Consider the following 13,493-nt stretch of genomic DNA (forward strand, 5'->3'; position numbering starts at 1 on the left):
TTGTTTTTGTTGTTGTTTATTTTGAAGGTATGAAAAACGATAGAAAGAGGGGTTTGAATAGCGTTTTACAACTAAAAGCTCGACCCACGTGAGATTTAAATAAATCTCTTCAACCACCAAGAATAAAAGTGCTGAGATAAGAGTTAAGGAAAGCACACAAATGATTTTATCCTGGTTCACTTGATAAATCCCTCAAGCTAATCCAGTCCACCCGTTAAGGTGATTTCTTCCTTCTTAGAATGAAGGCAATCCACTAATCAGAGTTTTGTTACAACAGCACTTGCTACCTGCAAAGTGACTAACAATACACTGACTTAGCTATCACTAAGATTCACTCTCTTAGTCTTCTCTAGGATCCGATCAACCTTGATCTCCTAAAGGAAAATCAAACAACTGTTTGAAGGTTTGGGTTTACAAAGAAATTCTTCTTAGAAAGCTAATAGTAAACACACTTAGTTCTATTTGAAGAAAGATTGCTAAGAGAATATTTGAAAATATTGCTTGCGCGTGAACAAGTTTCTTAGGCGACATCTTTCAATCTTCAGCCTCTTTATATACTCCAAGGATTAGGGTTTGAACGTTGCATGGAGATGCTACCGTTGGAAGGCAGATCTGGGTTTTCCAGGTTCTGCTGTGGCTGAATCAGTTAAGTAAGGTCGTCATGAATGGTACAATTGCTTTCGTACTTTGGATAGTGACATAACCTTTATCCTTGTTGACTTCTGATCAGAGTGATGCTTCATCTTGGAACTTGTGAAGCTTGATGATCAGAGTCAGAGGGAAGCTTGGATCCTCTGACCTTTGTACCTTCTGCTTCTGGACTCAGAGGAGAAGTACTTGGTCTTCAGAGCCAGCTTACTCTTGGACTTCAGAATCTTCACTACTCAACTTCTGACTTTCAGAGCTTCTGGACCTTCAGAGCTTCTGATCCTTCAGAGTGTCTGATTCTTCAGAGCTTCTGATCCTTCAGAACTTCTAGTGAGCTGAATCCATATCAGAGCTTTATGATCTTCAGATCTTCTGAAGCTTGATCTACTGTTCAGATTGAACATAGTACGTGTGAAAGCGTTGCAGAGGTTACTCTTTGAGCATTGTGCTTCTGAATCATGTGAAATAGGACCAGAGTCTTGGCCTGTCATTTGAACACTCAGAAAACAACGTTAGAGTATCATAATTGTTCATACTTAATAGTTAACTTGTAATCATCAAAACATAGAGTTGTACTACTAGATCAAAACTTGATCTTACATATTTTCCGATGTAACAAAAAAAAAAACAATGCTGTCTTCTAACAAAATTAACAGCTAAAAAATTGGTTCATTGGATAAAGATTGATATACACCTAATGTGTGTGGACCACTAGAGAAATATCTATCTATCTATCTATATTATATATAAAGGGAGAGTGTTTGCAATTTTGAGGGCAACTTTGTCATTCAATAATTATTACACTATAATCTAATTGTTTACATGGGTATTTAGGTAAAAATACACATTTTTTCTAAAGATGCAATCACAGCCGTCCATTCCATTGCAACCTCTCATCTTCCGTCAGTTTCTTCTATGCCTTGAGAACACTTTATGACTTAACAATGTATTGATCTTTCACTATTCTAATTGTTACAACTTTTCTAATTTAATGATTTCGTGACCTTTCATTTTCCAAAACTCCTCTTCATAATTTCAATTTATTCTAAAATGAAAAATATTTATTAATTGGATTGAGGAAGATAATTGTTGAAACTTTTCACATTCTTCATGGTTTATTTTCTATGTATAAATACTCTTCATCTGTTTGATTTGTCTGCATCTTTTCAACCTCATCCACATTTTGAGCTTTAGAGTTGTTTAAAGTATACACGACTTCCAGCAATGACTGCATATCATAACTCAACTAGCTTATGTTTTAGGTTTCAAGTTTTGTAAATCCATGCACAAAACATCAAAGGGGTTTCCACTTAATGTTCATGTTCTGTTTTGTTCTTTATTTTTTTCTTTAGATTTTTTGTAAGGATGTAAGATGTCACGATTTCATGAACAACAACTTGAATTTGGTTGAAACCTTGATATTTTTAATGTATTGAGCCTATAAAATAAGGGAAACCTCATGTTTATCAATTTCATTTTTATATGATTTACTTTTTTATATCTGTTCTTCTTGGTTCAAAACCAATTCAAGAGGTATGTATTGAGTGATCAAATTTTGAGTCTTTCTTTTCTTTAAATTGTATCTTTTTATCTGAGGTCAATTGTTGTTGCAGATCCACTCTATAATGCATTAGTGCGGATATATTCACTTCCTCTTAATTTTTGTTGAAGAATTCAGTATATGGCTTAGAGAAGCTTTTGTAAACATCCTCAAGGGGCTGGCCACACCTAACAAATTGGTTTCTAGCGGCCAAATTATTCATTCATATCAGCATTTAACATCTGAATTGTCATTGGATAATTTCTATCAGGTGTTTTTTGTAAGGTGGCATCCATTTCTTTTTTTTTTGCTTTCTTTGTTCAATTGTGAAGATTTTTTGTTTCGTTGGGTATCCATATGTTTTATGTCAATTTTTGTCATTCTTTGTCCAATTGAGAATGATTGTTTCTCAACTTATTTCTTCTAAATGAATATGAAAGTATTTGCTTTCAGAAAAAAAAAATCCATATAGATCCGTATAAAAAATGGAGGAAGGGACAAAAATTAATAATTCTCTATTTTAGAGGGACTAAAATCAATGAAAAATTAAATGGGGACCAAATTCAATAATCAACTATTTTAGGAGAAAAAAACCATATTTAACCCAAAAATAAAGAATATACATTTAAAATAAAAATAAAACAAAAAATAAAAGAAAAGAAAATAAGTTTTAAAACTTCATATCAGTTATATATCTATTAATTAAAATATTTAAAATTAAAAATATAAACATCAAATTATTATTTGTATATTAGACATTAAATCATTTTAGTTATAGAAAACCTAGTAAATTAAAAACCTTAAAGATTTAATTTAAATCACACTTCAAAGTTTCTAATTATGAGACAAAAGTCTTTTCATTAATCTCAATAAGATGTGGATGTGGTTACTATTATATAGAAGTTATAAAATAAAATTACTATCCTTTTATTTTTTAGAAAAGAAAAAAATGTATTAATCACAGCTTTGAGAACAAAGCTTAAGAGGATACAAAATATGCATTTTTAACTTGGTACTTCACTTTCTTTGTAAATTAAAAAATAAAAATATAATTTTAAAATTAAAAAGAAAATTGAATAAAAAATTACAAAAATAAGTCTTAAAGATAAATATTAATTAACCTATTTAAAATATATATTTATTTATATCTATATCTATCTATCTAATATCTATATGTATATCTATATTTATCTGTCTATCTATATCTATATCTATATCAAATATAAAGTTTAGAAACCTCGAGGGCAAAATAGTCTATCAATAAACATTGTTTCATATATAATTTTCTTACCTATGGACTTTTAAGTAATCTTTACATATTATTTGATATGTGATTTTTCAGAACTGTTCGATAATTAGCAGACTTTTAATCTCAGTCGTTCGATATTCTCCTTGAACTTCCTCCATCAATGTCAGTATATAACTTTCTACTATTAAGCTCAAAATTATTTTAAAAGAATTTATTATTATTTAATTTATATGACTTATGGAATGTCATAGGTTAAAATTAATATTAAATATGATATTAGTTATAAATTCCATAAAACACATTTTATTAGATTAAATTTAGATTTGTTGAAATATTAATCAACTAATAATTAATATTAATAAAAAAACCATAAAAGTTAAAGATCATTCAACAAAAAAAATCCCTAACCCTTCCTCTTGATATTCCTTCATCAATGTCACTATATGAACTTATACTATTAACTACAACATTAATATCAAAAAAAAACTACAACATTATTTTAAATAAATTTAATATTATTTATTTCATATGAGTTATGAAACTTAAAAATACAAACTTAATATTAAATAAGAACTTTAGAAAAAAAAGATCACTTCTATCTATAAACTACAATAAATTGTTATATCAAAGGAATAAATCAAAAGCATCAATTATATAAACAAGGACAAATGGCACAAAAAAAATACACTCATAAAAAACCTACGAAAAAAATATACAATCAAAAACATAAATTAACACTTCGATAAAAAAATCTAATTATCAAAAAAAATATTGTTTATACTCATTTTTCATACGAATAAATAATTTAAAAAAAATCATAAAAAACATAATACAAAATTAAAAAGAATCCCCTCGTGCAACGTACGGGTCAAAAATACTTGTGAAAAGATAAAAGATAAGTGATAAATACAATATATGTTATAAGTAGTGGTATGAAACTAAAAAAAATAGCAACTAACTACTTAACTCAAGTTAATGATAATGAAAAAGCTAACCATAGTCTACTAAATAACAACTAACTAATAACAGAATTGAAACTATAGATATATTACTAAAATAAAACCCAGAGCTATAAAAAACTAATTACATCAAAAGTTTAAATTATTGATAAATGACACATGAATGATTATATTTTTAATATGTTTCTTCGACAAAAGTCCACTTGGACTTAAAGCATGAATAGCCACTTAAATTTATATATTATGGTACCAGGTCATGAAATAAGTATCTCAAGAAATTATTGAGTAAATGAGACATAAATAATCATAGGCTACATGTGTGAACTCTTGGCACACTCTTTGACCTTTGACTCGCAATAGGTATCAACATTGGCAGCCAGCCTTTGATTCTACAACTTCAAAATCACTCAGTCAGAACAAGCATGCCGACCTCTGCACTCTGCACCACCCGTTATGCTACTACTACTACATGGTGCAATAACAATCACAAACAAATTTCCTAATGTAAAACAAAACGGTCCACACACACGTAAAAGTAAAACTACAAGTACAACTTGCTTTCTCTGCATTGCATCTCTCTTATATCTTCACTATTTTTCAAAGCATTTGATGATGCAACTTCAAACCCCCTGTAATCACAATCTATTATCTTCACCACCAAGCACGTCGATCAACTGACACATGGTTGTTCTAACTAATGCAGTGCAACTTCAATAATGGCTTCTTCTTCTTCCACAATTTTTCTGCTCCTCATTCTCTGTTTCTTCACATCTCCTGTGCTCTGTGAAACACTAGATAACCAGACAACAACCAAGTTATGCACCAACAGAACCGCATCGCCGACGACTCTGCAAACCTTCATAGCAAACTTCCGGGCAGCAATGGACGCGTTAACCCCTCTGATCACAAGTCAAAGATACGGTGCAGTTGTGAACGGTTCAACTCAGAATCAAAACGCCACTGTTTACGCTTTCGGTGAGTGCATGAAGGATCTTTCTCAATCTGATTGCAACGCGTGCTTCTCTCAGTGCAAGATCCAGGTCGTCGGTTGCTTACCGTTTCAGAAAGGTATTCGCGGCGGAAGGCTCTTCTGCGACGGCTGCTACCTCCGGTACGATGACTACAGCTTCTTCGGAGAGAGTCTTGGTGAGCAAGACACGGCGGTGTGTGGGGCTAGTGATTTTGGCGGGAATGATAGCGCGGTTTTCGAAGCCAATGCTATGGATTTGGTGAGGAATTTGAGTGTTTTGGCGCCGGAGAATGATGGATTCTTTGTGGGGGTTGTGGATAGGAGGAATGTTTCTGTTTATGGTTTGGCTCAGTGTTGGGAATTTGTCAATGGCACTGCCTGCAAGCAATGCTTGGCAGATGCGGTTACTAGGATTGATTCGTGTGCGGGTAAAGAAGAAGGGAGGGCGTTGAATTCTGGTTGTTTCATGAGGTATTCCACTAAGAAGTTCTATAACAATTCAACCAGTGGTGATGCATCAGCAGGAAATCATGGTTAGTTATATGATCTATGTTTGCTACTTTGTTCTTGTTTAATTCTTTGCATAATTAAGGATTTTTGTCCATCGATTTCCACGTTCTAATTGTCATAAACCATTTATTCCAAAAGCTTTATGACCAAGCATACAAGTCCAAATGAGCTCTTGCGATAATAATATAAAACTATTCATGATTTCATACGCCTTTTACCAAACAACTTAATTTTTTTTTTTGGATGATTGGTTATTTGATACTAATGAGCGTTTCTCTGGTTTGATGTGAATAATGACTTGCTTCATTCATTTATTCCATATCTAGACAATACAACTCAAGTATACCAAATATACAGTATATGTGTTTGTTATATTGCTTCAGTCATTTATTTTTCTCTTGTAATTGACACTTTTGAGCTATTTTAGGTAGACTTTATGCCTTTAATGTGTTTGTTATGGAATTTCATTTTCTTATCAATACAACAGACGATATTGTAAAAATCAATTGGGATGGTATAGAACTTTTATCATCCATTCTCCCATTCTAATAACTACAGTTTTTCTGGTTTTATGTGATAATGCTTTGCCAGCTTGTTCTTTTGTAATTCTTTGGATAGTCTAGAACTTCCGCTCCATCGGTTCTCCTATCTTAATAAGTGTTTCTCAGGTTTTTTAATGGAAAGTGCATATTTGGCTTGCAATTTCTCATTTATGCCATATGTAGACAGTCACAGTAGAACTCAAAACCGGAGGTTTGATGCATTGAAGCAATTTTTAGGTGGACTTGATAATTCTAAGGAAAGATTTGATTCTTTTAAGCAATTTTTAGGTGCAATTTTTGCCCTTGATGTGAGCATTGTTGTGATTACATGGTTTTATATTGCCCTCCTGGTTGTGGCAACTGTGATTGCAGCACCAGGACTGTTGTGGGGTGAAATTATTTTATATTTGAATTGCATATAATTTTTATCATGAATAATCTTCGACAAAATCATATCATTGTAGCTGTGTTACTGTGTATCAGGACACCGGAAAGTTGCTATAATTCTGACTTCATCTTTTGCTGTGGTGGCTCTTCTGCTGGTTATTGTATCAGTTGTTTTCTTCACAAGGAGGAATCTAATGTTGAGGAGAAGAGGTACTGATATTATCAATGCATTTTGGAATGAGAAATCTTCAAAACTCTTGTTACTGACAATAATTGTTATGTTGTTCTAACCTCAGAAAGAACCCAAATAAGAAAACTTGGTGCACATTTGGACGCTATAAACAAGGCCAAGCTAAATGTGCCATATGAAATTCTTGAGAAAGCAACAGATTACTTTAACGATGCCAATAAGCTAGGGGAAGGAGGATCAGGTTCCGTTTATAAAGTATCTTCAGATCTTAAGTCTTATTATCCTCGTGGACAATCCAATTATTGCTTAATGCTAGCAGATTGCCTTACTAAATTTTTTTTTATTTCATCATAGGGAGTTATGCCCGATGGAAGTACTGTGGCCATAAAAAGACTTAGCTTCAACACAACACAATGGGCTGATCATTTCTTCACTGAGGTTAATTTGATACGCGGCATTGACCACAAAAATCTTGTAAAGCTCTTGGGATGCAGCATTACAGGACCTGAAAGCCTTCTGGTTTATGAATATGTGCCTAACCAGAGCCTCCTTGATCACTTTTCTGGTTGCAACTTCATATGTTACATCCAGTCTTAAAACAATTTCATCAAATTAACTTAATTACTTATGATGTCTCCTTTGAATTGCTCCAGGTATAAGGATTTCTCAACCGCTGACTTGGGAAGTCAGGCACAAGATCATATTAGGAATTGCAGAGGGTTTGGCCTACCTTCATGAGGAGTCGTATGTGAGAATCATTCATAGAGACATTAAATTAAGCAACATTCTACTTGAGGATGACTTCACACCCAAGATTGCTGATTTTGGACTTGCTAGATTATTTCCTGAAGACAAGTCTCACATTATCACAGTCATTGCTGGGACACTGTAAGTCCATGACCCACTTATCTATGTTGGTTTCTTGCCCATATACATTTGAGACACCGTTCATATACTATATGTATTTCTCTTTGTTTTGGTAAATCTTTTTTTTTGGGGGGAAAATTGTTATGTATTTCTCTGACTGTTTATTTTATTATATGTTCATATTTAGGGGTTACATGGCTCCAGAGTATGTAGTCTCAGGAAAGTTGACTGAGAAAGCAGATGTGTACAGTTTTGGAGTTCTACTAGTTGAAGTTGTTTCTGGAAAAAGAATCAGTTTCTATGATCTAAACTCATCCTCTATCCTACAAACGGTAACTATAATCGTCTCGGATGCTATTACTATGCTACTAGTTCATTTTCTTACATTTGTACTCAGGCATGTATTCCCTTAGTTTAACACCTTTCCTTGGCTGATGAATATTTTTCTGTTTTCCTCTTGTGCAAGGTTTGGAGACTTTATGGATCAAATAGGCTATCTGACATTGTTGATCCAGTCCTAGAGGGAAATTTTCTAGCGGACGACGCATGCCGACTGCTTCAGATAGGGTTGCTTTGTGCGCAAGCATCAGCTGCATTGAGGCCATCAATGTCAGAAGTTGTTAAAATGATTAGTGAAAATCATGAAATTCCTCAACCAAGGCAACCACCATTTATTAATTCTACTAATTCAGAACTCAGCACGCCTAGTTTACCTGGAAATATTTTTCACCCTGCATCATCCAACACCCAGTCTTCAGGAGATACCACAACAGAAAATCTGCTATAGCCAGATGAGTTGCACTGCACAGTCTTTCTCCTGGAACATTATTGTGCATACAATCTCAAAGTATCTTTATAAAAGCTGTTAGCAAGCTTTTATCATCATGCAATGTATTTCTAACTTGTGTGATATTATTTAAACATGAAAGTACACTTGACAGACATAGAATTAGATAGGAAAAATTATTTCACACTAAATTTATCGAAAATGCCTAAGTCCCTTCTAATTTGGTAAAAGTACTCTTTAGGTAAAGGCTTGATGAAAATTTCAGCTAATTTTGTTAAGATTTGGCACTTTGAGACCTCTCAAAATCTCATCTTACGGGAGTTTCTAGCGTTTCCCCCAAGGGTTGATACCCACGAGCTTGATCATCAGCATTACCGTCAGTGCTAGGGATGTGGTGGATTCACAACCGTTAAGTCCCTAGCAGCTTGTGTACCTTTGAGAAGAGTTGTCCACATTGCAGATGTTCATTCAATTGACGATTAGATTTTCTTATCTCAACTAGTTAAAACTTTGCCACAGCTGTTTGAGTCACCAGTAAGACTAAGAGAGTGTACTTACTTTCAAGTCGTACGCAAGCTAAAGGTTCAATGTGCAATCATTGGTGACATTAATGGTTTGCATTGATGGTAAAGTTATCGGCGTGTTGATCAGTTGATTTGTGAAGTCGGTAGTGGCCACTACCCCTTGACATAGTGTTGGTTGATCACTCGTAGTTCCAGAATTTTGAGAAGAGAAAGATTTTCTTGACATTTGGGAAATCTCTCTACTATTTCGTAGGTGCATGAACCACACCGGTTGAGTAAAGTTCTACTGAAACTTCTTTGACCGAGTCCCACTGGATGTCCCAATTTTTTCCTGTTGGAAATAGTGTGGAGTCAGATTATATACTGTGAAGGTCAAGTACCACCCCCTCGTTGTGATTAAAATGAGCTTTCCTTCTCGATGCTACAAGGTATATGGTGTTCGAACTTAGTTAAGAGGAAGTGTTCCTCAATTGGCGTCTAGCTGGTCTCACCACTCAGACACAATTGTCGACAATCAGTGATGAAAAAGAAAGAGCTGGTGGAATCAATCATAACATGTTGGATGACACAAACTAGGAAAGAAAGTGTGAAATAGCACAATGAAAACAGAATGTCTTGCAGCGTGGAATGTCTTGCAGATACTCACCTCCGGTATCTATCAAACTTTGGAGATTTGATCAGCACAAAAGAAACATTTTGATGAGAAGAGGTCTTTTCCAAACAATGAACCAGTGCTAGTATAGGAAACATTTGGTTAATCGCATATCGTTTTAACTCGTCAATTTGTAGATAATTGAAACCACGATTAGATGACGTGCCTGTGGTGTTCATTAAATTTAATGTGTTAGCTAGCTAGTCACTATATATAATTTTATATCAGAGTCATATTTCTTCTTCATGGAAGCTTTAAGTTTTGCAATATCAACAGCTGTTCTAGGACATGTTTGAAAATTAGAAAATTCTGCTTTACAAAGAGAGGGTACTCTATACAAGAGTAAACAATGACATTGACATGACAAACAGGTTTGAAACCAGTTCTCTTCTTAAGGATAACTTTATTGGGAAACCAAATTATACAAGCTTTTGGGTTGTGCTACAAGGGAGGATACAGTGGTTAACATTGCTGAAGAGGCCTGAGGAGAAATCAAACATGTGGGGGTGTGATCTCAGCAGGTCTAGTTGCACCGTTGTGTTTTCTGCCTCTTTCACTTGTGCTGTTATCAGCAAATTTCAAGCTTGCATGATGTGATCCTTTCTGCTGCTCCTTGGAGTTCCACTCAGACATGTAGTAATCTTCTTCTGTGACCTTCTTAGATGAAGGGCCCAAAAACATCCCACCCCATTGTGGAAAGTAGATTAAGCATATTGGCAATGTGCATATTATGATCATGGCACCCATTAGAGTTATTCCTCTTTCTTTAGAAAACCTTGATCCTTTGAAGAATATTAACTGAGTCACCACTGCACCCACATTGCCTCCTCCTCCTGTCATTCCAGATATGACCCCTAATGACCTGAAGATGCATAGCAGAATATTAGAAACAATCACACAGAATATTGACATTGTCAGAGCTTCAATGTTCAATATTTGCAATTATACTTTAAAGTGGAGAAAAAGGGAAACAAGTTTTATATTGGATCTCTTGAGTCTGACTCAACCAAAATCTAGCCTTATAAGGATTATTTAGGTCATATCTCTAGTCAATATAAAACCTTAATATGCCCCCTCACGCCTGCCCGAAGGTGAATAACTGGAGCGTGAAATTTTACAGGACTAGAAATTTGTGTTTGACATGGTGGTTCAATAAACAGATCTAGGATAAGCTAGGCCTAGCCAAAGTTCTAAAAGGCTAGAAATAATGTTTAAATGATTCAATTGATAAAACTGTCATAGACCAACTATTAAGCTTTTGGATGAAGCCACATAAATCGTTTTATATTATACTTCTAACGAAAACGACTAGAAAACGCACCTTCTTGAGACAAAGGGAACAATTCCAAAGGTCATTCCACATGCAGCTTGGACAAAGACAGAGAATATGATCATAACAATGATGGATACACTTAGAGATCCAACCAAGCCCATGATTATACAGAGCACACCAGCCAAGGTTTGAGTCAGCCACAAGATCCATAGCCTACCCCTCATTCCAAACCTCCTTGCCATGACATCTGATACATAACCCCCTCCAGGTCTAGAAAATATGTTAGCTAAGCCGAAACTCGCAGCGATGATTCCGGCAGTGTGAAGTTTCAGATTAAACCTGTCATAGAAGTACTCAGCAATGATGTTGTCAATGGTAAGTTCCACACCAAAGCAGTAACCATAAGTCAATGCTAGAATCCACGCTCTATAATTTGTGACTCCGTGATAAACAACTTTTGACAATTCATCTTTTGGTTTATCCCCTGACTTCTCCAACCGATGGTAGTTCCCATCCGGCATGTCCTGACCAAATACCAAAATGAAATAAGCTGTCAGCATTTGTAAAAAAGCAGGAATGAAGAAAGCGATTCGCCACGCGGTGAATTTGGTAGCGCCAAAGTCTTGGATGAGGGAAAACACAAGGGGCATGATGAGCTGTGTTGCTCCTCCTCCAAGGTTTCCCCATCCACCTGCTAGTCCATTTGCTGAGGCAACAACATTGGTTGAAAACATGGAGCTCATCCAGAACTGCGTGGAGACGAAGGTAGCTAAGGAGAAGCCGGTGAAGAAGCGGACGAGGAGGTAGGAGTTAGCTGAGGAGATGATGGAAGTGCAGTACACTGCTGGCGCGGTGAGGAAGATGAGTGAGGCCGATGCGAGGCGCGGTCCAAACAAGTCACAGGCTGTTCCCATGACTATTCTGGCAAAGACAGCACCTGAGACAGATGCAACTCCAGCATTTCCAACATCTGTGGCTGTGAGGTTGAGGTTGTCACGAATGATGGGAACAAGGGGTGCTGCGGCGAAACTGGAAACAAAGCATGCAAAGAAGGAGAACCAAGATAGATGGAATGAACGCATGTGGGGTTTAGCTAAAGAAAATAATCTGAATTCAGTGGCCTTGTTTTCTGAATCCACAGGAAGAGTGAATTTTGGTTGTTGAGATTCATTGGCAGATAAATTTGGGAGTTCAAGATCCATCTTTGTTCCTTAGATTGCAATGGCCTAACCAACAAGGGTGAAGTGTTGATTTTAAATATATAAGACACCAAAATTTCTCTACTGTTTTGTGCACCAAGTCAACCACTTATTATGTCTTTGAGCAAAGTGCGAATTTATAAGCATGTTGGTGGTTGAAATTTGAAAGGTGAACACTGCTATGTGCTGAATACTACGAGGTTACTTGCAAGTATTTTTTATTGAATTGTCTACTAATTAAGAAAACAAGGATATTCTTTTGGGACATATAAGTACGGCTGGTGATGAGCTAGGCAGAATCTTTTTTTAGTTCAAAAACATATATCATCCACCGAGACAATCTTATTCGAGCTTAATAAGACCACAATGGGTGGTAAAACTCTCAAAACCAAGTAGTTAACGTAACTGCATTTATAATTACTTGAATAAAAAACGTCTGCTTTAAATAGAATAACTTTACGTCAGTTGACTTACATGCTTCGGGTTTATAGAGCTTGGCTGATAGCTAAGAAAAGATTTTATAATCTTCTATTCTTGTTTCTAGGCTGGCAGGCTGTGAAACTTTTCAGAATTGGATTGGCTCAAAAGGTGAGACTTGGAGAATTGTATCCGTTAATAGGTGACTTTTCATGGGTAAGAGAAGTACAGTTATGAGCTCAACTATCCTCCCAACGCCGAGTCTCAGTTGCTTTAACTTTGCTTTCAATGTTAGCAAGAGTGAAACCAAGTTGGAAATTAAACAAAAGACAAGGACTTGTAGGAATGAAGGAAAATTTGACTTGATGTGTAACCACCAATTAACTTGCATTTTTCATGCCAATGAGTTACTTGAAGTAGAGATCCTCCTAAGCACGTTGAGTATCATCCATTGACTTTGGAGAGAGGTTTTTTTTTAATTTTTGACAAGTATAAATTTGTAGGGAGAAATTATCGCAGTTCCTGCCAACTGATGACTTTCTCGAAATTTAGACTTGTATCCTCATCTTTACAGGAATCTAGCTTGATTACCAGTAGTCAAACTGACACTTCTTGGTATGGAGAGAGCTCTTTGGAGTGTGAAATTAAGCAAATTGCATTCGTTGACTGAGTCTAAGATACTTTGCTGCATAATTTATTATGCATGTATGAGATTCCTTTTCCACAATCTGCATCTTTGACTTTAACTAAGCGTTTACTTATGCATTCATAGAATGACA

The 13,493-nt window shown here is 35.2% G+C and overlaps 2 protein-coding genes across 3 annotated transcripts; one reads left to right on the plus strand and one right to left on the minus strand.

Moving 5' to 3' along the window:
* Nucleotides 1–4,949: 4,949 nt before the first annotated feature.
* Nucleotides 4,950–8,814, plus strand: LOC130711108 (cysteine-rich receptor-like protein kinase 3). Of its 2 annotated transcripts, none has more exons than XM_057560597.1 (7): nucleotides 4,950–5,899; nucleotides 6,974–7,015; nucleotides 7,102–7,250; nucleotides 7,350–7,560; nucleotides 7,649–7,883; nucleotides 8,050–8,194; nucleotides 8,329–8,814. In XM_057560597.1, the coding sequence occupies exons 1-7, from the start codon at nucleotides 5,113–5,115 to the stop codon at nucleotides 8,647–8,649; spliced, it is 1,890 nt and encodes a 629-aa protein (XP_057416580.1). In that variant the 5' UTR covers nucleotides 4,950–5,112; the 3' UTR covers nucleotides 8,650–8,814. The 2 variants fall into 2 exon arrangements, with proteins under 2 accessions (XP_057416580.1, XP_057416579.1); XM_057560596.1 differs by having other exon boundaries at nucleotides 4,952–5,899; nucleotides 6,902–7,015.
* A 1,288-nt stretch (nucleotides 8,815–10,102) lies between these two features.
* On the minus strand, nucleotides 10,103–12,417 carry LOC130711109 (high affinity nitrate transporter 2.5). The gene is made up of 2 exons (XM_057560598.1): nucleotides 11,147–12,417; nucleotides 10,103–10,687 (listed from the first exon to the last, which is right to left on the minus strand). The coding sequence occupies exons 1-2, from the start codon at nucleotides 12,298–12,300 to the stop codon at nucleotides 10,318–10,320; spliced, it is 1,524 nt and encodes a 507-aa protein (XP_057416581.1). The 5' UTR covers nucleotides 12,301–12,417; the 3' UTR covers nucleotides 10,103–10,317.
* Between the last annotated feature and the right edge of the window lie 1,076 nt (nucleotides 12,418–13,493).

Source organism: Lotus japonicus, chromosome 4 (genome assembly GCF_012489685.1).
Source record: "Lotus japonicus ecotype B-129 chromosome 4, LjGifu_v1.2".
NCBI lineage: Eukaryota > Viridiplantae > Streptophyta > Magnoliopsida > Fabales > Fabaceae > Lotus > Lotus japonicus.